General features: G+C 46.1%; 1 protein-coding gene across 3 annotated transcripts in view; it reads left to right on the forward strand.

The window, feature by feature from the left end:
* Nucleotides 1-9,557: 9,557 nt before the first annotated feature.
* The window catches only part of EPHX2 (epoxide hydrolase 2), an 86,171-nt gene continuing 71,988 nt past the window's right edge, over nt 9,558-23,740 (forward strand). For 2 of the 3 annotated variants that reach the window (XM_030817011.1, XM_003272906.4), the window contains exons 1-4: nt 9,558-9,788; nt 19,410-19,494; nt 20,535-20,694; nt 21,874-22,064. In XM_030817011.1, the coding sequence (XP_030672871.1) occupies nt 9,688-9,788; nt 19,410-19,494; nt 20,535-20,694; nt 21,874-22,064 (537 nt within the window). In that variant the 5' untranslated portion in view covers nt 9,558-9,687. Of the gene's footprint in view, nt 9,953-19,409; nt 19,495-20,534; nt 20,695-21,873; nt 22,065-23,740 lie in introns of all 3 variants that reach the window. The other variant, XM_030817012.1, reaches the window with a different exon arrangement.

The raw sequence follows: 23,740 nt of genomic DNA on the forward strand, positions 1-23,740 counted from the left end.
TAGCAGAATGCAACGATTCCTCACACAAGCAAAAAGCCTTCCCCTAACCCCACCCTAACTCCACAGGGATAGAACCCCAAGTCTCACCAGTGACCATCCAACTCCGAGTCCAGCCTCCTGCTCTAATTCCTGACACATGTGCCATCTTGAAATTCTGTTTTCTATGGAATAAATCATAACATTCACCCAAAACACACACATAGAAAGTAATGGGGTGGGCAGAATATGAAATAAATTAGCAAAGCCAGTAAGAAAATACAGACAGGTACAGTGCTCCTTGTAGTAACAGATCATGAGGTTAGAGTAGGTATGTATTGCTTTCCTCTCCAGCCATTCTCCAGAATAAGCATCTACTGTATTCCACAAAAGCCAGATTGCTGCCTTCTCAAGCATGTAAGGCATTCACTACAATCAACTTGCCACCAAGTGAATAATTTGAACCTCTGGGCTCTGCCAGCACATCTAGAGACCAGAGTTTGCCACTGCTGCTGGGAAGATGAGCATTCGGGCCACACTGGGAACAGCTTCTGTAATCGGAATCACTTAAGTTTACAATGAACCACTGACATTCTATGAGACCCATCTACCTTAGGTAGCATTTGGAGATCATCAAAATTACCACTTCTGCATCCTTACATCCTTTGCTAGTGGCCCTAATCCTTGGGATTCCTCTGGAGACATTGTATTCATTGCATTTATCGTTTTGTTAGGTAGGGGGCACTACACAGCTTCCTCTTGCTTCCTCCTTCAGCAGACGGATGATGGACGTGTGCCATTGATAGGTTTGGATTTGTGTTGCCACCTAAATCTCGTGTCAAATTGTAATCCCCAATGTTGGAGGTAGGGCGTGGTGGGAGGTGACTGGATCATAAGGGTGGATTTCTCCTTTGCTGTTCTCATGATAGTGAGTGAGTTCTCACAGGATCTGGTGTTTTAAGAGAGTGTAGAATCTCCCCATTCTCTCTTCTTCCTTCTGTTGTAGCAATGTGAAGATGTGCCTGCTTCCCCTTTGCTTTCTGCCATAACTGTAAGTTTCCTGAGGCCTCCCCAGCCATGCTTCCTGCACAGCCTGCAAACCGTGAGCCAATTAAGACTCTTTTCTTTATACATTATCCAGTCTCAGATATTTACAGCAATGTGAGGATGGACTAATACAGCCAGGTACTGAGAAGTTTCCCTAACTCTAACCTTGGGACCGAAGATTCAAACCACTTCCCACACTTTCCTGTAATTGAGATGATGGTTCTTCCTCACCAATGCACCTCTCAAGGTCTTGGAAAAAGAAGTCTCTGATGAGTCCTTCCACATCAAGAGGAAGGCGAGCAGGTCATATATTAAGAAATCCATTCCAATATTCCTGTTCCTCCAAGTCTTCCATTACATTGAACTAATTTCTGGCATCTCATCTTCACTTTGCATGGACTACCAGTTGAGCAAACTGTAAGTACTTTCTCCAGCTGTTCGACTTTGTAGACTAAACCCAAATCTTTAGAAAGCACACCCCTGTCAGCCAAACTCTACTTCAACTTTCTGTCCTTGGTCTAGGACCTCAAGAGTCCATTCCTGTGTATATTCACCAGATTGTGACCACAAACAAGCAGAATCTTGCAGGCTTGGGGTGTGTTTTATCTTTCTTCTCAGGTTTTCCCATGCCTACCTGCCAGGACATGTGGGGATCTGACTCTAGTTGAAGTCTAGAGGCAGGGAGGGGGTGGATCATGAAGAAAACTGGTTTACCTGGGGTGTGTGGTGTATCCTTTAGGCAAGGATGTGGCAGGATTTTCAGCTTAGGCAGGAACAGGCTCATCAGGCAGAGAAAGAGAAACATTTTTCATTGATAAGGAAGGCTCCATGGCATTTATCATGGAAATCTTCCCAATTCTTTTTGTTGTTGTTGTTGCTGTTGAGATGGAGTTTCACTCTTGCTGCCCAGGCTGGAATGCCATGGTGCGATCCTGGCTCAGCACAACCTCTGCCTCCTGAGTTCAAGCGATTCTCCTGCCTCAGCCTCCTGAGTCGCTGGGATTATGGGCATGTGCCACAATATCTGGCTAATTTTGTATTTTTAGTAGAGATGGAGTTTCACCATGTTGGTCAGGCTGGTCTCAAACTCCCAATTTCAGGTGATCTGCCCGCCTAACCTCCCAAAGTGCTGGGATTACAGGCATGAGCCACCGCGCCCGGCCCCCCAATTCTTAAAGTCTCATTTCTTCCAGTCAGTGCTATGAACTAAGTAATGCAATAATTGGGCAAATCACAGGATTGAAATTTGAGCTTGAATTTTAGCCACCTGGGAAGTTATGAATTAGTTGCCTCACCTCTGAATGCACTTTCAATATATCTCTTTAAGTGTTTCTCCTTCAAAGTGTGCACGATGTTATGCTTTCTCAGTAGAGAACAATGTAGAAACATTGCAGGAGGATGAGAAGGGGGGTCATTGCTGTTTCTGACACAGGTGGGGCAATGGGGCATTGCAGCCTCCCCATGGCTGTCACCTTTCTGAGGCCCTCTTGACATGGAAACAAGAGACCCACGTGATCTGCCTGCAGTTGACTGTGGCCAGAGGCCACACATGAGGAAGACTACAAAAGAACTCATTTAGGAAGAAGAGACTGGCCAAGATCACCAAAAGGGTGATTGTAGATAAGAAGAAGAAGAGGTCCAAGGACCAACTTTTTATTTAGAGATTAGGACAATGATGAGCCTGCAAAGGAAATCAGGCAGGAGCAGCCTGGGGGAGAGGATGAAAGCCAAGCGAGAAAGGATCTCAGAAGCCAGGAAAGATGGCCTGCTAAGGAAGAGAGAGGAGCAGGTGGGCCAAAGTCTTCTGATAGGTCAGGTGCCATGAGGACTTCCATTGACCTTTGGATTTAGCCACGTAGAGGTTTTTTTGGGATGTCGGCAAGATGACTTTCAGCAAGGAGTAAAGACAAAAGCATGATTTCAATGAGTTCAGGGGAGAATGGGCCAAGAAGGCTTAGTGATCAAAAGTAGGAACAATTCTCTCACAGACTTTCCCTTTAAAAGAGAGAAATACGATGGTAACTGGAGGGAAATGTGGGCTAAATATGTTATTTTTGTTGGTATGAGAATGAGATGATCCCGTAGAGGAGATAACCAACAAAGTGGGAGATGGGCATTGTTCTCTTGCCTACAGGCGCACCAAATCTAATGCCTCAGTAGAAAGCTGGCCTCGGCTAAGAGTGGTGGGGCCTGGACATTGTGGCAGCAGAGAATCTGCCTAGGTGCAGGTAGGTGGGTTGACAGGGGGCTGGGATCCAGTCGAAGTTTTCTGATTGTCCCAATTTTCTCAAAGAAATAGGAAGAAAAGGTATTGGCTGAGAGTAAGGATAGGGGAGAGAGTATTGGAGATGCAAGCAGAGAAGGGAACTTACATAGTCTTCTAGGAGATTAGGAGAGAAAATGGATTAGAGAAGAATAGTAGAATTAGTGGGTCTTCAGGGACAATTCAGGAGCTGTGATGAGGACCAAGAAGGACAGCTGCCTGTCCTTGCCCAGTGGCACATGGGAGGAGGGGAGAGAACACTGAGCACTTGCAAAGACTGCAGTGGGGGCCAGGCATGCGGTGGGGGCCAGGCATGCAGTGCAGGTGGGGGCCAGGCATGCAGTGGGGGCCAGGCGTGCAGTGGGGGCCAGGCATGCGGTGGGGGCCAGGTATGCGGTGGGGGCCAGGCATGGTGGTTCACACCTGTCATCCCAACACTTTAGGAAGCCGAGGCAGGAGCTTGAAGCCAGGAGTTTGAGACCAGCCTGAGCAACACAGCAAGACCCCATCTCTACAAAAAATTTAAAAATTAGCCAAGCACAATGACATATGCTTGTAGTCTGAGCTATTCAGGAGGCTAAGGTGGGAGGATCACTTAAGTTCAGGAGTTCGAGGTTACAGTGATGTAGGATTTTTCTTCTCAATCACTTTGCAAGCTTGGGACTTCTGGCCAGCAACACCCCACACAGGCCCCGCTTGGCTAAGCTGGCATGCCTCAGCTTGCCTGTGTTATAGCTTATACCCATGTTTGGTGGTTCCCAATCTCTTGTACTGCACCCAAAAAGAATGAAGATATGCTGGACATTGAAGGGTAAGAAGGGTGGAGAAGACTCTTATTGAGCGACGAAATAGCTTTCAGCAGAGAGGGGACACGGGGATGGTCCCCCTACCCAAAGGTGGGAAAGTCCCTCATGTGGCTGGGTCCAGGGCCTTTTATGGACTCAGGATGGGGAGTGCATGCTGATTGGTTTGTGAGTATGCAAAAAAGGTTAAAGTGAAGACACCACTCAAAGGTGGGCATGACAATGCAGAAAACAAATTAGGAAAGGGTAGGTATATGTCAAATAGGTGCAGGGTGGGAACAATCTGAGGAAAGTGTGCCAAACAGGAAGACAAATTCTCAATCCGGTCTGGGGATTTAACTTGTAGTTTGGTGTTCAGGCTTTAAACTGTCTTCGGCTTGGAGGTGGGGCTTCACCAGGGACCTGCCCCTATCTGCCCAGGCGTTTGGCTGCCTCCTGCTGCTCTCAACAGTGAGCTAGGATCATGCCAGTGCACTCCAGCCTGGGCAACACAGTGAGACCCCATCTCAAAAAAAAAAGAAAAAAAAAGAAAGCAGTTTCCTCAGGAGAGAGCCAAGTTTCGGGTACAGCAGGAGGGAAAGAGAATGGAAAAGAGGTTGAGGAAATGGTGAATTATGCTGATAATAAAACCAAGTTCCAGAAATTTCCAGATGGCACAGTAGAAGGGTTTTTGGACTTGGTGAAGAGTGAGAAGTCCCTACTCTGGCTGACTTAAGCACAGAATTTGAGGGCAGGATATGTGAGGGCCCTTGGGAGCTTGGAGAACTAAGCCTGGAAAACAAGAGCAAGGTCATTGCCAAACTCATAGCACAGACCTGGACTTGTGAAGGCACCACTGCTGCAGTTGGGCCTGAGGGCCTCGGAGCCTGCACCGTCCCTGCCAGCCAGGGACCCTGGCTGCTGCTGCTGCTGCCCTTGAAACTGCCAACCAACACCCTTCTCCTCTGGCCTGTTTCCTTCACCTGCTCCCACTGTAAAGGCTGGGTTGGTGCGCCTGAGTTGCTGAATGGAGCTCACAGGCCTTCACTCTCACTTCCAGGCAGTCTGGGGAGTGGGCACAGGGCATTTCCAAATTCTGCAGTCGATGCAGTTCTTCCTTCTACCAACACTCATAAGGCGGGTATGCGTTATAGGGTTTTTATTACAACTACAGAACTTCCTCTCAGTCATATAAGCAGAAAGGGGCTTATTATAGGACATTAACAACACACAGAATCTCAGGGAGGACAAGAGATGCAGCTTTGGAAACTGTATAGCCAAGAACAGCACAGTGACCACAGGCCACACCTTGGTGCAATTTTAACAAAGCCACCGCTGTGCCCCAGCGTGGGCACCAAGTACACTCAGGACCAGAGCAGAGAAGCTCCATCACAGCCTCCCCAGAAAAACTAGATGTTGCTGCTTCTGCCTTCGCCGAAAGAAAGTTCCTGCTCACACAGCTGTGGCTTTGGGCTGCCCATCCCCATTCCCAAATCCCTGGCAAGTGTGCCCAATTGGCAGAGCCCGTGCACCTGGCCAGCATTAAGGAAGCCTGGACAACATGTTGTTTGTGGATTCTACTGTGAGAAAGTAGAACTCAAAACAGTAGTAGTTCTCAAACAGTGAGAACTATCAAAATAGAAGATGTTCAAAGGATGTTGTGTATCTCTGAAGCAGAACTTCATCACTGCCAGATGGAATCTTCTCTTCTCTTCTCTTCTCTTCTCTTCTCTTCTCTTCTCTTCTCTTCTCTTCTTCTTTCGACAGAGTCTTGCTCTGTTGCCCAGGCTGTGAGTGCAGTGGCATGATCTTGGCTCACTGCAACCTCCGCCTCCCGGGTTCAAACAATTCTCCTGCCTCAGCCTCCCAAGTAACTGGGATTACAGGTGCGTGCCACCACGCCCAGATAAGTTTTGTATTTTTAATAGAGACGGGGTTTCCCCATGTTGGCTAGGTTGGTCTCCAACTCTTGGCCTTGGGTGATCCACCCGCTTCAGCCTCCCAAAGTGCTGCGATTACAGGTGTGAGCCACCATGCCCGGCTGGAATTTTCTGTATGTAAGAAAAGGTTATAGATGTTGGGAAGCTGGAAAATGACAAATAAGAAAAATGGCAAGTAGCCACCACCAGTATTCCCAATCTCATTCTTCTCACTGCTCCAGAAGCTACCAGCCACTGCTATTTGAATTCATTATTCCACTAAAATGGAAGATCCTTGACGGCCCCTATATTTGTCCGATTTATTTAACAATTGATCCCAAGTGCCTAGAACAGTGCCTGGCACATAGAAGGTGCTTGATACATATTTGTTGATGGAATGAAAGACACTCGTTCATTTGCTGCATTGAAAAAAGGACAAAACTTCAAGTGGTTTGTAGGTTTAGAAAACTGCCAGAGGTAGCTTTACTTTGAGCTCCATTAAAGTATCTACAGTAGAGAGAAGCAGCAGTGTAAAGTCTTCCCTCTCAACCCCTAGTGGTTAAACAGATTTTATAAAATAGGGTTGGACAATCAAGGACTAGCAGGAAGTTGCAGAAGGCATAGGAATGGCAGAAAACCCAAAATAAACCTTAATGAGGTCACTGTACATTCATTATGAATTTAGTGATTGAAATCAGGTGTAATTTATAAATTTTCACTACTACATTAGCCATCTTTTATGATTCATGCTATCACCTAAAACATATTTCATAAATATTAAAATTAGAAGACATAGGGGTTAGGATTTACATTTCAAAAAGCCACCCAGTTCCCATAGCCCTGCTGGGTAAGCCCTTATCTCTCTGTCCCTTAGTAGCAGAAAACACAGGAGAAGCATGACCATGAAAAAGGGCAAAGTGCAGTGAAATGCAATTGAGACCTTTAATCTTTGCCTAAGCAATTCAGCCAGAAAGTTCTGTAACTCACAAGGCATTATAAAATATTCCACACCAGAGCTATTTACAAGTTAACCACTCCTGAATAAATAAAAGTCCATGTGATAGCTTCATGGCTTTCTCTTAACCACAGAGGAAAGTAAAACTCATATTTCTACGTTTTTAAATTTTTCTTCTCAAAAGGGGGCTTTATGAAATCTAGTTCTGTAGGTATGTCGTTCCTCTACGCTTTACTGCTTGTATAAATATACGTATGTATTCATAAGCAATACTGTGCTAGATGCAGAATTCAGATGCAGGCAACAGAAATCACTGTAGTTATTTTAAATAGAAAGAGAAGAAATGGATTTAAGATGAGAGACTGCAAGCCTACACAATCTTTGAACAGAGTGGAGGAGTGAGCTCCAGACTGGGCCTTTAGGAAGGACTCCCAGAAAACACCACCATAGAACTAGAAGCTGCTATCTCTGCCTCAATCAGCAGGCCACCACTAGAAACACGAACATATGGTTTGGCTGGGAGCCAGGGATCTGGAAGCAACTCCGTGGTCTCGGGACTGAGCCACTGAGTCAATGGGGATGCCAGTTTGTAAGATAGGGAACACACTAGGAGGAACAGGCGTGGGAAGTAGAAATGGAGCGAGAGTTCTGTTTTAGCCATGCTAAATTTGAGATGCCTGTTAGACACTCAAGAGAAGATGTTCAGTAAGAAGCTGGATATTGATGTTGAGTAAGATGTTGAGTAAGAAGTTGGCAAGTCTGGAGCCCAAAGGAAACTCTAAGTTGGAGATTTAATATTTTTTTTCTATTTTTTGGAGGTAGAGTCTTGCTGTGTCACCCAGGCTGGAGTGCAGTGGCACAATCATGGCTCACTGCAGCCTCCACTTCCTGGGCTAAAGTGATCTTCTCACCTCAGCCTCCTGAATAGCAGAGACTACTGGCATGCACCACCATGCCTAGCTAATATTTTATTTTTATTTTTTTATAGAGAGAAGGTCTTGCTTTGTTGCCCAGGCTTGTCTCAAACTCCTGGCCTCAAGCAATTCTCCCACCTCAGCCTCCCAAAGTGCTGGGATTACAGGTGTGTGCCACCAAGCCCAATCTGGAGATTTAACAGGTTTCATAGTATATAGGTCAGGCTGCAATTTGCTTTCTATTTTTTAAAATTAAATTATACCTTTGAGATCAACTAACTTCACGAGAAACTAGCTTGCTGTATTCCCTTCTCTGCCAATCTTTCAGTCTTCAAATCCAGAGTAATCTAGCTTCTACCACAAAGGGCCCACAAAAAGTGTTCTGAAACATCCAGTGTCATCCAAGTCCAAAATTGGACAGCTTTTTTTCAGTTCTTCCTGTAACATTTGGCAGTGTTGGCCACTCTCTGCTTCTTTGGCAAGAATCTCAGAAAACACTAATAACTGCTCCAGGCAGGAGCCTGGAAGAGGTTACCAAGCTAGAGAAGGAAGCAACAGCACAGCTTGCTAAGGGCAAACAGGCCGGAGGAAACCCACGGCTCTGGTCAATCCTGTTGTTGATTGCTAGATCCAGAGACTGTTGTAGACCTCGCAGTTACAGTGAGGTATCTGACAACCTCTCACAAGGTTCTGGAAGCTCCGGGGTGGAGGGTGTCTTGGATATATCCACAGAGACACATTCAAGAGTAAATTCTCCACTGTTGCAGGCCTCACTCACTGTTTGGTCTCCACCAAAGACATGGTTTTTAATTCATGGAGCTGCACTACAACAGCTCAAGGACTCCCAGCCAAAGTTTTAGTTTTTCTAGAAACATAAATGAGCCAATAGTGTGGAAATCGGTGATTAAAAACAAACCTCGCACATTTTAAGACAGAATTATTACAAGTAGCATGTACAAAAGGAAAATAATAGCCTAACATTTAGTTCTTCTAAGCCTCATTCCACAAGAGATTGAAATCGAAGTATTCTGGGCAGGCACAGCATAGCTGGAACATCATATTTTATTCTAGAAACACATTTGCCTTGGCAAAGAAGAGCATGCCTAGAGGAGTGGTCAGGATAGTGAGGGATCTGTGATCCTTCGTTCTGAATCTAGAAAAGTCACTGGATATGCCCCCTCCCCCCGACCCCCAACACGGTCTTATGTTCTGAATATAGAAGTCACTGGATATGCCAACACACACACACACACACACACACATACACGCACACATGGTCTTATGTTCTGAATCTAGAAAAGTCACTGGATGTGCTGACACATAGACACACACACACACACACACACACACACACACACACACACACACACACACGGTCTGTAGCCTCTTTCCCAGGCATTCCAAGTCCGGCAAGTTCGCAGGGAGCCGTCAGCCCGTCCAGGAAGGCCCGGGCCTGGGTTTGCCTCTTCAATCAGCTACTGCAGGGGCGTGGGGAGGGGGCATAGGCGACTTTGGACTTTCCTTTGAGACAGTAGAAGGCGTTACATCCAGAGGCGAGATTCTAGCCTGGGGTCTCCGCCTTCCCGGCCTCCTCTACCTCTCCCTCTGACTCCCTTTCCTGTGCCCCTCCCGCTGCCTCTTTCCCGGCCGGACAGAGTCCAGCCTTAACCCGGGCAGGGGGCGGAGCCCCGTTAAGGTGGCGTGGGGAGGAGGCGGGGCCAGGACAGGGGCGGGGCAGAGCCGGGCCAAGCTGGGCGGGTCCTGCGCCCTGGCCTTCGCGCATCTCCCGGCCTAGCTGCGTGTCCGGGTGCTAGGCTGCAGACCCGCCGCCATGACGCTGCGCGCAGCCGTGTTCGACCTTGACGGGGTGCTGGCGCTGCCAGCGGTCTTCGGCGTCCTCGGCCGCACGGAGGAGGCCCTGGCGCTGCCCAGGTAAGGGGGCCCAGCGCCGCCGCCGCAGTGGGTCTGGGCCTCAGGAGGCAGATCGCGCTGGGCTTGCAGCCCTGCTTTCAGATTGCTCCCGTGCCGGAGCCCTACAAATCATGCGAATCATGAAACTGAAGACCTGGCCCTGAAGTCCCAGTGCATATGAGGAGGTCCGTTGTCTTTCTAAATGTTCATAATTAAACGTTGCCAAGGACTCCAAAATTGCTTTCTGTGAACTTTTCCAAAAGGGGGAGGAGTTACGGAGCTTTATGCTGCTGCTGCGTCCTGTCTAATGGGGTGGCGCTTAAAGATGCCAGCTGAGATTCAGGAGAGCAGAAATTCTCTCCCCAGGTGTGGGTTGCAGGTTTACTTGTGTGATAGCAAACTGCAGCAACCGCCCAAAGCCACATCACTGGGAAATGGTAGATGGGGTGTGCAGAGTGAGAGCCCAGGGACTTGGGAAAATACCTGTTCTACTACATGAAAAAAACAGCCCACCAGAATCTGAAGCTATTTATACAATATGGTTTCAGCTATGGAAAAAAGGTACATGCAGAAAAATGCCTGGAAGAAATAGGCCAAAGTACATCAAACGGGATTAGGAATAATGTAATGATTTTCTTTCTCGCTCTCTCTTTTTTTTTTTTTTTGTAGTTTCCAACTTCTAAATTTACAAACAATGTATTATTCCTACATTCAGAAAGGAGAGAAGTATACTTATTTATAAAGTGAAAAAGAAGGCCAGGCATGGAAGCCATTGTTCATATCCTCCTTTTATATATGAGGAAACTGAGGCACAGAAAGAAACCAGCTGTCCAAATCGCATAGCTGTTAAAGAGCAGAGCCAGAAATCCAACCTCAGTGGTCCATGTCCGGAGCCTTTGCTTTTAATATAGTTAGGAAGATGAGATGGCAAGTAGCTTGAGGGAAAGGCCTGTAATCTCTGTACTTTGGGAGGCTAAGGTGGGAGGATCACTTGAGGCTGAGAGTTCAAGAATAGCCTGGGCAAAATAGCAAGACTCTGTCTCTCCAAAAATAAAAATAAAATTAGCTAGACATTAGTGCATGCATGTAACCCCAGCTACTTGGGAGGCTAAGGCAGGAGGGTTGCTTGAGCCCAGGAGTTGGAGGCTGTAGTTGTGTCCAGAGTTGGTTCCTGCCGGTGGGTGGTCTTACTGACTTCAAGAATGGAGCTGTGGACCTTCGCAGTGAGTGTTACACTCTTAAAGATGGCGCAGACCCAAAGAGTGAGCGATAGCAAGGTTTATTGTGAAGAGCGAAAGGACAAAGCTTCCACAGCATGGAAGGGGACCCCAGCGGGTTGCCGCTACTGGCTGGGGTGGCCAGCTTTTATTCCCTTATTGTCCCCTTTCATGTTCCATTTCTGTCCTATCACAGTGCCCTTTTTTCAATCCTCCCCGTGATTGGCTATCTTTAGAATCCTGCTGATTGTGCATTTTACAGAGCGCTGATTGGTGCATTTTACAGAGCGCTGATTGGTGCGTTTTACAATCCTTTTGTAAGACAGGAAAGTTCCCCAAGTCCCCACTTGACCTAGGAAGTCCAGCTGGCCTCACCTCTCAATCCCCCCTCCTAACAGGACACCCCACCTGCTACTGGGACCTGGGTGATGACCGCTGTAGCTACTTCCTGCTGGATGGGGCAAAGAAGGGGCCCTGCAGTTGTAGTGTCCTCCAGAGGGGAACTCTCTAGGCCAGTCAAAGGGCCAGTGGGTCAGTCTAGCAGTCCTTGGTAAAGTTGTGAGTTGAGCTCATTTGGGGTTCCATTTGTAAGACCATCTGTAGCTTGATGACCTCGATCCTGGAGGAAACAAATTTGACAAGGAGGTTAAAAATACAGGGACTGAAAATGAGTAATAGCAAGATGGCTGTCACGGGACCTAGAAAGGGGAGAAGCCAAGTCGCCCAACTCCGGAGGTTGGTATAAGAGTTTGAAAGGCGTCTGGTTTCAGAAGCCTTTTCCTGTAAATGCCAGGCAGCGTCTTGTACTATCCCTGACTGGTTAGTTTAAAAACAACACTCTTCCCCTAAGAAGGCGCAAAGTCCTCCTTTCTCAGCAGTGAGGAGGTCTAGGCCTTAGCGGTTTTGGAGAGTCACTGTTGCCAAATAGTCTATTTGGGATCGTGAGTAAGGATCGATTTATTTATTGCAAACTGTCTGAGAAATCCTTTGAGAGTGTGTGGTATTAGGATAATGAATAGCCAGTTAAACTGGCTATTCTGGTTCCTGTAGCAATGGACATTCCTAGCCCTATAAGTAGGGGTCTTAGTTGTATGGTCCTGTGCTGACAGACTTGAGCTTTGAGGGGCGCTGATAGGGTCTGATTTCCTGTGGCAATGTCAGTGTTGAGACTTAGGAAAACTAAGGTGCAGGTGCCTGTCCAGCTGGCGGGGAGGCAGATATAGGTTGAAGTTCCACATAAGAAGAATATGCCTTGGCTGGGTAGAATGAACTGGTTGTGTATGTTAAAAAGGTGTGTGAGTTTGTTGTTTTCATTTTCCCGCACTCCTAGAGTACTTGCCAAGGTAGCTCTGGTGAGCAGCTGGAAAGGGTGTTGGAAGCAGACTGAGTGGCTCCCTGTGTTCTATTTTCCCACTGGAGAAAAAACCGTTTTGTATCTACTAGGAACCATTCAAGAGAGTAATTGAAAGGGGATAAGAAGGCATTCACTAGTGGTGGGGGCACTGCTGCAGGCGGTCCAGGGGTGAATGGTCATGCAGGGAGTATGTTTGACATTACAAAACCCAGATTGTTTGTTAAGCGGGAAGGAGGTGATGATTTTGGGGGGCCCTGAGAAGCAGACAAGCCATCTGAATGGAGCTGTTTGGGTGACTCAGGAGTTACTATGATCAGCTGGGGCTTGAAGTTATAGGGTATAATTACACTGATGGGATAGTAGATGCCTCAGGGGCAGGCCTGATAACAGGTTGTGTTGGATGCCTAAAGGGGCTTGGAAAGTTAAGATGGTATTCAGTATTGGTGGTTACAAGGTCTTGTATGGGCTTTTCCTGAGGATTGTGGCCTCCAGGCACAGTGAAGGTGATATTGTGTCCCTAGCATCCTGGAAACTCCCTGAGTTACCATGGCTTTAAAAGCCAGACCATTGTCACTTTGTAAGCTTTGGGGAAGCCCAAATCTAGGAATTATTTCATGAATTAGGACTTTAACCACTGCTTGAGCCTTCTCTGTCTTGCAGGGCAAGGCTTCATCCAATTTGTGAACGTATCAACCAGACCAACAAGTGTTGAAATCCCCTTGACTTAGGCACATGGATGAAGTCTAACTGCCAGTCTTCTCCTGGATAGTGCCCTATTCTTTGTTCCCCCAGAGGGGCCTTATGATGGACCAAGGGATTATTCCTTTGGCACACCTCACAGGCTTTGACTACTTGTTGGATGGTCCGAAGGAGATTTGGCCCTGTAAATAGGGATTTGGCCATTTGATGAGTGTTCTCAATACCCATATGAAAAGTTTGGTGGAGGGTCTTAAGTATTTTCCACTGGCTGGCTTTGGGTATGAGTACCTTTCCCTCTTCTGTTGTTAACCACCTGAAGAGGAGAAAACTATGCCCCCGTGAAAGTCCTCATTCTGTTTCGGTCGGAGAATACTGGGGCTTAATCTCTTGCAGAGGGTTGTTCCATACCAAGGGTCCTTCCATAGGTATTTCTAATGGGAGGTTCCACCTGGCAGCAATTTTGGCCTCAGCGTCTGCCTGATGGTTTTCTTCTGCCTTTTCTCCTTCACCTTTCTGATGGCTTCGGCAGTGTAAGACTGCCACCTCCTTGGGTTTTTGCACTGCGTGCAATAACTCCATGATTTCCTTGTGGTATTTAATGGGGGTTCCCCCAGACGTTAGGAACTCCCTTTCCTTATTGCAGCATGGGCATGTAAGATTAGATAAGCATACTTGTTATCTGTATACACATTTATTTTTTTTCCTTTCCCAGTTCTAAGGCTCAGGTAAGCACCACTAGTTCTGCTAACTGGGTGCTGGTCCCTGGGGAAAGAGGCTTACTTTCAAGTACTGTTACATCACTAACTATGGCATAACCTGCCCTTTGTATCGCATTCTCCACAAATGAACTTTCATCGGTAGATAGGTGAAGGTCAGGATTAGCTAAGGGGACTTCTAAGAGATCCTCTCGGGCGGCATAAGTCTGGGCTATAATTTGTTGGCAGTCATGCTCGATTGGTTCCCCATCCTCTGGGAGAAAAGTGGCAGGGTTCAGGGCCACACACAAGCGCCTGGTATCTAAGCAGGCAGTTGTCTGAGAGCCATTAATTTCCTTTGGGACCTAGTATGCCATTTACATCATCAGTAGTCCAGACAGTGAGATCCTTTCTTTGTATTATTTTGATAGCCTCCGATACTAAGATGGCCACTGCTGCAACTACCCATAAACAGTGAGGCCAGCCTTTTGCCACTACATCAATTTCCTTACTTAGGTATGCCACTGGTTGTGGGGTTGTCCCACAAGTCTGAGTAAGGACTCCAAGAGCTATTCCCGCTCTCTCTCTGATGTATAAAGAGAAGTCTTATCCTTTGAGAAGGCTTAAAGCTGGAGCTTGTACTAGGGCCTGCTTTAAGGTTTTGGATGCTATTTCTGCCTCTGGTTCCCATTCTACTAGATTAGTGTTTGCCCTCTGGGTCTCCTTGATTAGAGTATAGAGTGGCCTGGTCATCTCGCTGTATCTGGGGATCCATAGTCGGCAAAAGCTGGTGATCCCAAGGAACCCCCATAACTGTTTTAATGTCTTAGGGCGAGGACAAGCCAGTATAGGCTGTATTCATTCTTTGCTGAGAGCCCTGGTTCCTCTGGCTAAGATTAGGCCTAGATATTTGACTTGTAGGCAGAGCTGGGCCTTCAGTGTAGATGCCGTGTACCCTTGATTAGCTAGAAAGTTCAAGAGATCTAGAGTAGCCTGCTGGCATGAGGCTTTTGAACTGGTAACCATAAGTAAATCATCCACATACTGAAGGACCAGAGTGCCTGGACTTGAGAAGTGGCCTAGATCTTGGGCCAGTGCCTGACCAAACAGGTGAGGGCAATCCCTAAACCCTTGAGGCAAGACCGTCCACATAAGTTGGGACGTGTGGTCTGTGGGATCCTCAAAGGCAAAGAGAACCTTGGAGTCAGAGTGCAGGGGAATGCAGAAGAAGGCATCCTTGAGGTCCAGAACAGTGAACCATTCTGCTTCCTCTGGTATTTGAGAGAGCAGGGTATAGGGGTTGGGTACAGCTGGATATAGAGGAATTACTGCCTCACTGATGAGTCTAAGATCTTGTACTAGTCTCCACTGAACGTTCAGTTTTTGTACTCCTGGAACTGGGGTGTTGCAGGGACTGCTGCATTTTCTTACTAAGGCTTGAACTTTTAAATGTCTAAAAATATCCTGTAATCCTTTATGAGCTTCAGGCCTTAAGGGATATTGCCTTTGATAAGGAAAAGTGGTGGGGTCTTTTAGCCTGATTTGGACTGGGCTGGCATTTTTTGCCCTTCCGAATTGTCCTTTCAATGCCCAGACTTCAGGGTTGATTCCCTCCTCAAGTAGGGGACAACAAATGGGTAACTTGTTTCCCATATTTATATAGATAATAACTCTAGCTTTGGCTAATATGTCCCTCCCTAATAAGGGTGTGGGACTTTCAGGCACAACAAGAAAGGCGTGTGAAAAAAGCAAAGTCTCCCAATTACAACTGAGAAGGTGGGACAAATACATGGTTACAGGCTGTCCCAGGATTCCTTGGATGGTAACAGACCTTGAGGACAGTCGTCCAGGACAGGAGATTAACACTGAGAAGGCCATGCCAGTGTCCAGGAGGAAGTCAATTTCTTGGCCCTCAATAGTTAAACATACCCGGGGTTCAGTGAGGGTGATGACATGAGCTGGCACTTGCCCCAGGCACCCTCAGTCCTGTTGTTGGATCATCTGATTGGGGGCTTCTGGCCCAGAGAACCTTTGTCCTCTGGGGCAGTGTGCCTTCCAGTGATTGCCTTGGCATAGTGGACATGGGTGAGGGGGCAGCTTGTTTGTTGTTGGACAATCTTTTTTAAAGTGTCCTTGCAAAACACACTGATAACAAGCCCTACTGGGTGATTGGCCTGCTCCATTTTCTGTCTTCTCTGAACCACCAAGGTTTGTTTGTCTGAGGGCCATGACTAAGGCTGCGGCCTTTCTCTGATCTCACTTTTCCTTTTGGGCCTGTTCCTCTTGGTCCCTATTATAGAACACTGAGGTTTCCAGGTTTAATAATGCCTCCAAATTTTGTTCAGGGCCCAGGGATAGCTTTTGGAGCTTTCTCCTGATATCTGCGGCTGATTGGGTAATAAACTTATCTTTTAGAATCAATTGACCCTCGAGGGAGTCAGGTGACAGGGGAGTATATTTTCTTAAGGCCTCCTGTAGCCGCTCGAGGAAGGCAGTAGGATTTTCTTCCTTTCCCTGAGTTATGGTGGACATCATTGAATAATTCATGGGCTTTTTCCTAATTCTCCGTAGTCCTTCTGGAACACAGGTCAACAGATGTTTGCGACTCCAGTCCCCATGATCTGAGTCTAGGTCCCAGTGGGGATCCATACTGGGGACAGCTTGTTGACCAGTAGGGAATTTCTCCCTTTCTTCAGCTGTCATTCTATCATTTACTTGACTAAGATACCATTTACTTCACTAAGATACCAACCTCTCAGGCTGCAGCTAAAGCCGCATTCTTTTCATTAGAGGGCAGGGTTTGATCTAACAATAGCATGACCTCTCTCTAAGTGAGGTCGAAGGTTTGCCCTAGACCCTGTAGGACATCTATATACCTATCAGGATCATCTGAAAACTTCCCCAGGTCTACCTTGATCTGCTTTAAATCAGAGAGGGAGAAGGGGATATATACACAGGTTGGGCCAAATTCCCCTCCCCCCACAGCTTGAAGGGGACATAACCGATAGCCTGGGGGTTTTTTGGTCCCTTGGAGATTTCTTTGCTTGTTTCCTTCTGAGTGGGGGAGATTAGAGGAGGCTTATCATTAACAGGAAGAGGAGCTGGAGCTAGGCTAGGATATGGAAGTAAGCTCATGTTTTCCAATACCAAGAATGTTCTTGTTGTATCAAGTGGCTTTTTTTTAATGACCACCTGCCCTTGTTTTATAGATTCAGTGGTATCTTCTTCCTGTATAGTTATATTCTTTCCCTAGTTCCTCTTCTTTTATCATCCCGCATTCTCCAGGAAGAAGAAATAATTTTCCCCTGTTTTCCCACTCACCTAGTGTGTTGCAGTTATTTGTTTATACCTTGCCTCCCTTGTTCTTCTATGAGCTTCCTATGAATAGCATCATATTTTTCCACTTTTGCATCACAGCACATAGTACAATGCCTCATACACCTAAGGTGCTCAATAGGATTGTTAAGTTGAATATTGCATTGCTTCTTAATACTGAGGAGCAGATACTGAAAGGGACCAGGAGTCTTTTGGAGGAGGTGGAAATGTTCTAAAATTGGAATGTGGTGATGCTTACACAACTGTAAATTTACTGCAAATCACTGAATCGTCCTACTACGTGAATTTAATGCTATGCAATTGTCTTAGTCCATTTTCTGTTGCTTACAACAGGATATCTGAAACTGGGTAATTTATAAAGAAAAGGAATTTATTTCTTGCAGTTATGGAGGCTGAGAATTCCAAGGTTGAGGGGTTGCATCTGGTGAGGGCATTTTTGCTGGTAGGGACTCTCTGCAGAGTCTCAAGGTAGCACAGGGCATCATATGGTGAGGGGGCTCAATGTGCTAGCTCAGGCCTCACTTCCACTTCTTATAAAGCCAGTAGTCCCAATCCCATGATAACCCATTAACTCATTAACCCATTAGCCTATGGATAAATTAATCCATCCATGAAGGTGGAGCCCTCATGACCCAATCACTTCTTAAAGGCCCACCTCTCAATATTGCCACATTGGGGATTAAATTTCAACATGAGCTTCAGAGGAGACAAACATTCAAACCAAAGCAGTAATTATACCTTAAGAAAGCTGTTTAAAAAACCAAAAACTGTTGGCAAAGGTGTGGGAAAACCATTGCTGACATTGAAAAGTTGAGCAAGGCCACAGATATTAGGTATATGTCTCCTTATAGTTGGTCCAGAGCTGACCACTGTTACCTGCAAGAGGGTGTCTGATAAAAGGTATACTTGACTATTATCAGAAATAAAGCTCCCAGGATGGGGATATTTGTTCCGTTACTCAGGGCTGGTAATTTTAACTGGCTTGCCACTTCAACTGGAATTCATCTGGAATTGGCAAGCCAGTTAAAATTACTTTCCAGACCTGAGTAATAGAACAAATGCATTTGTACACATAAATACATTTGTTCTGTTACTCAGTGTGTTTATTTACTGGGGCTGCTGTAACAGCAAACACAGACTGGATGGCAACAATAGAAATGGTTTCTCTGACAGCTCTGGAGGCTGGAAGTCCAAGATCAAGATGTCAGCAGGGTTGGTTCCTTCTGAGGCCTCTCTCCTTGGCTTGTTAACAGTGTTCTTCTCCCTGTGCCCTCACATGGTTGACCCTCTGTGTGTGTCTGTGTCCTAATCTCCTTATAAGGGCACCAGTCCTATTGTTGGATTAGAGCCCACCTGTATGATCTTATTTAACTTAAATTACCTCTTAAAGACCCACTCTCCAAATACAGTCACATCCTGTTGGTATTGGAAGTTAGAACTTCAATGTATGTATTTGGGATGGGGGCATACAACCCAGCCTAAACACAGTGATATGGTTTGAATTTATGTCCCCACCCAAATCTCATGTCCAGTTGTAATCCCTAATGTTGGAAGAGGGGGTTGGTGGGAGGTGATTGGATCATGGGGGTGGATTTCCTCCTTGCTGTTCTCATGATGGTGAGTGAGTTCTCATGAGATCTAGTTGTTTATAAAAGTGTGTAGCACTTACCCCTTCTTTCTCTTCCTCCTGCTCCAACCATGTAAGACGTGTCTAGCTTCCCCTTTGCCTTCCGCCATGATTGTGAGTTCCCTGAGGCCTCCCCAGCCATGCTTCCTCTACAGCCTGCAGAAACATGAGCCAATTAAATCTCTTTTCTTTATAAATTACCCGATCTGAGGTACTTTATAGCAGTGTGAGAACAGACTAATACAGGAAACTTTTTAAAGGTTAGAAGATGAGATTAAGATAAAATAGAAACTAGACAGGCAGAATCGAAACCAGAAAAAACATATTCCATTCTTTTTGAAGAAGATGAACTCATGAAAAAGTTCTTCGAGACCATGCCTGATGCACACGAGGACAGTAATGGGCACGTGCCCACTCTTGGTTCTGACCTTTAAATGGTAAAGTAGGAAGCACCTCTGGTTGAAGCTGCTATCAGGTGGTTTCCCAAGGGCAGCTTCTCCGTGGAACATACTGTGATTTACTGTATGGTCTCATGTCCTCAGCTGGATGGCTCCTTGCGGGCAAAGATCCCAATTTGAACTGCGTTTGCATTTTCCAGTTCCTGGCAGTACGCCTTTCTAGTGGCTGCTTCTCAATGAATATGAACAGTGTCTGTTTCCATGTGCTGCCATGACAAAATCCACAGAACGTTCCGATGTTCTTTGTGTTTTCCAGAGGACTTCTGAATGATGCTTTCCAGAAAGGGGGACCAGAGGGTGCCACTACCCAGCTTATGAGAGGAGAGATCACACTTTCCCAGGTGAGGGGACATCACCACACAGAGCCCTTTGGATGGACGTTCTCTGCCTGCGTGCCCATCTCCCCGAACTTGGGGCCCACCATAATAGAAAACACCCACCTTTTCTGTGAAGGCAAATGTTGTATTAATGGGAGTATTGCAGTCACCTTAAAACATACTTGCTAATATATTGTGGCAAATGGTGAACGAAAACTGTGATGAAACTATTGGGAAGAACATGGAATTATTGACTTTTTATTTAATCCATAAAAAAACCTCAGTAATATTGTTGGAAGGTAAGAAAGAGGGAAATGCTATATATTTTCTTCTTATTATTCTTTCTTCTTTCTTCTTTTTCTGAGACAGGGTCTTACTCTATTGCCTAGGCTGGAGTGCAGTGGCATGATCACGGCTCACTGCAGCCTTTACCTCCTGGGCTCAGAAGATCCTCCCATCTCAGCCTCCCAAGTAGCTGGGACTACAGGCACACATCACCATGCCCAGCTGTTTTTTGTATTATTATTATTATTGCTAGAAATGGGGTTTCACCATGTTACCCAGACTGGTCTTGAGCTCCTAGGTTCAAACGATCCGCTCACCTTGGTGTTCCAAAGTGCTAGGATTACAGGTATGAGCCACCGTGCCCAGCCTATATTTTCAATGAACATACAGAATTTAGAGTGAATTTCTAGTAATTGCTATGAAAATCCTGCTGTTTATGAGCCACCCAGCCTCTGGCCTTTTGTTATAGCAGCTGACATGGGCTAAGACAGGGCTCTTAGGAATAGCATTGCTATGACTGTGGGTGAATATAATACAGTCTATCCATTCTGCTGTTAGTGGGCATTTGGGTCGTTTCTGGTTTGGGACTCCTAGGAAGAGTACAGCTATGAATATTTTTGGCCATGTCTTTTGGAGAACATATGTTGGCATTTCCAGTGGGTATGTGTCCAGGAATGGAATTGCTTGGACACAGGGAATGTATATGTTTACATTTAGTAGACCCTGCCAGAGCTTTTCTGAGTGGCCATACAAATTGTCCCCTCACTTCACTTTGACAGTGGATACCACTCATGGAAGAAAACTGCAGGAAGTGCTCCAAGACCTCTGAAGTCTGTCTCCCCAAGAATTTCTCTGTAAAAGAAATCTTTGACAAGGCGATTTCAGCCAGAAAGATCAACCGCCCCATGCTCCAGGCAGCTCTCATGCTCAGGAAGAAAGGTAAGGATCTGATACTGGCCAATCTCAGGCCTGACCACACAGAACCCTCAGGAGCATTAGGTCAGAATCCATTGAAGTGAGTTTTGAGATCACAGGTCTTCTGAGCCATGATGGAAAGCCTCTTTAAATATGGCCCCAAAGCAAGTTTTATCCAATGGCAAAAGCAGCCCTATTACAAAAGCTGGAAAAATGGCAGAATTTTACTTAATAAAGCAATTGATGCCCATGACTGCCTTGTGAGCATCATTCTCCCCTTCAATGGCACTTTAGTAACGACCCAAATGACATGATCTTTTGTCACAGTGATTAAAAAACAAGGCCTTTTTAGCACTCAGCCTCTGGGTGTCAGAGTGTCCAAGCTATGAGTTGGCTGACAAGGGCTCAGATTATGTCACATAGTCTAAGACATGTCAAGTTCATCCATAGGCGTTGACTTTGTGTGAACACCTGACTCTTGTCATAGGCATACTTGAAACTATTCCACCCTCTTATCAGCAGACTTACCTAGTTGTGGCTGAGCCATCCCATGTCTGCAATTCCTTCCTCCTATTGCGTGGGAAGAGTCTCACCATCAACTCTTCAGTGTCTTCTTTCCAGCATTGCCTAGTTCTCACCCTGGCTGGTTAGGCAGATAAAGCCAGGGGATAATCCTATCTCTATGTACACTTCTCCAGTTTTGAAATAGGAACCTAGTCCCTGATTGCCAAGGTAGGTATTCTGGAATTTAGTCAAGCAGTGTTTTCAGTAGCGTGGACTAGAAAGAACGCTGGACCTTCACCATGTGGCTCTGGGCGGCTTGTAACTTGACTGAACTTCTTTGCTGATCTGTGAATCTGGGAGGGTAGGATCGGCCTTGTCCACCCCTGAGGTGGTAGAGATCAAAATGAGCTGATGAATGTAAAAGTGCTGCTCCACTGTCGTCAAGGAGGAAGGAGGGTAGTTTCTCCATCTGGGCTTCTGAGGGCCTTGAATGAACCCAGCTCATGCTTGTGTCTGTGTCAGAGGTGTTCATGGGTCAAGATGATTCTTTTCCAATTTGTCGGTTGAAAGTTGGGCATAAGAGATTGATAAAAGTGAGCACAACCTGCCTGGCCCATCATTGGAGTCCCCTGGGGGTATCTGGAGCATTTCAGGGCAAAGGTCTGTAGCTGGTCCATCTACTGGTGGCTTTTTGCTCAGGATTCACAACTGCCATCCTCACCAACACCTGGCTGGACGACCGTGCTGAGAGAGATGGCCTGGCCCAGCTGATGTGTGAGCTGAAGATGCACTTTGACTTCCTGATAGAGTCGTGTCAGGTGGGAATGGTCAAACCTGAACCTCAGATCTACAAGTTTCTACTGGACACCCTGAAGGCCAGCCCCAGTGAGGTATGGATACACTTCCTTATGGTGGAGAAGGATATTCCGAGATACTGCAACCAGAGAAAAACTGAGGAGTGAGCAGGTGGGATACATCTTGGGCCTGGCAGGACAGCTCTGAGTCCACTTCTCCCAGAGCACGTCTTCTCCTAAAAGACTATTACCCATTCTTTGATCTAGAAAGTTCTCCCAGAGGTGGGCATTTGGCTCCACTGTATAGCTCTTACAGAACTTTGGTCAAAACAGGCATCAGCAAAAGCTGTTTTAGCCCAGCTGCCTCAGTTTACTTACAAAGAAATGGAGATCCTGGGAGACTTGCAAGGCCACAAGACTAGTAGTCACGTTCATCCCCACAAAGAGTGAGTGAGGACAGGCTCTGGTATTGCCACGGTCTCCCACCAGACACCCTGTGCCCTGAGCCTGTCTCCAGAGATCACCTATCCTAAAGCTCTCTTCTCTTTGTGCTTCCCTACTTTAATCTGCAAAAGGTGATTGAATGGAAATTAAATTCCTTTCCCTCACATATCCAACCCCCCACCTCCCCACAAGCTTATCCGAGCAAACCCTGAACTCTAGCCTTGGAGTCCTTGCCATGCTCCATCCTGGGACCTCCCCTTTCTCCTCCTGGACTTTGCTTCTGCTCTTCTCAGTGCCTGGAGTCAGCCTCAGAGCAGGGCTCCCAATCTAAGCCTGCACAGGAATATATCAGTCTTCCTATTGATGGCTTCCAGGTTGGATGAGCTGCTTAGAATTCTAGACTTCCCTTGTCCAAGATGGTAAATGCATGCACCCATGCTTTCTATGACTTCCAGGATTTTTCTTCTCTTTTTATTTATTTATTGTTTAACTAATTAATTTATTTTTTCTTAGAGACAGAACCTCACTCTGTCACCTAGGCTGGAGTGCAGTGATGCGATCATAGCTCACTGCAGCCTCAAACTCCTGAGCTCAAGTGATCCTCCTGCCTCAGCCTCCCAAGTAGCTATGACCACAGATTCATGCCACCATGTATGGCTAATTTTTTACTTTTTGTTTTAACGGGGGTCTCACTATATTGTTCATGCTAGTCTTGAACTCCTGGTTTCAACCAATCCTTCCAGTCTCCCAAAGTGCTGGGATTACAGGTGTGAGCCATCAAGCCTAGCACTTTCTTTCTTACTACCTATAAATTTTTGATTCATTAAGAGTCTATTTGGGGGTAAGATATAAAGTAAGGATCCATTTTATTCCCCCAAACAGTTAACCAGTCATACCAAGGCCATTAAACAATCTTCCTTACCAATTGGACATGACACTTTTCTTAGAAACTAAATTCTTATTTGTATTTGGGTCTATTTCATAGATACGTCTGTTTCCTTTCTAGTGCCAAATTTCTACCTTTTGTAGCTTCATCAATTGTTTGACTCTCTGCCCTCACTACAGTTCTTTTCCAGACACATTTTTTGGTCTACTTATGCCTGTTGATTTTCCCGGAAGAATTTTAATGTCACCTTGATAAGTGTGTATCCTCTCCTAATCCTCTTGCAATTTCAGAAGTGGCTGAAGCCAGTAGGTCTGTGTGGGGTCATATGTGCCTTTGTTTTCATGCGTATGTTGTGTAATTAAATGCTTTTCATTTTAGCAGTAGATGATTACAAAAGAAAAAGAGTTTTTAATCTCCTCATCATAAAATAGCCCCTGTTTGC

Source organism: Nomascus leucogenys, chromosome 8 (assembly GCF_006542625.1).
Source record: "Nomascus leucogenys isolate Asia chromosome 8, Asia_NLE_v1, whole genome shotgun sequence".
Taxonomy (NCBI): Eukaryota; Metazoa; Chordata; class Mammalia; order Primates; family Hylobatidae; genus Nomascus; species Nomascus leucogenys.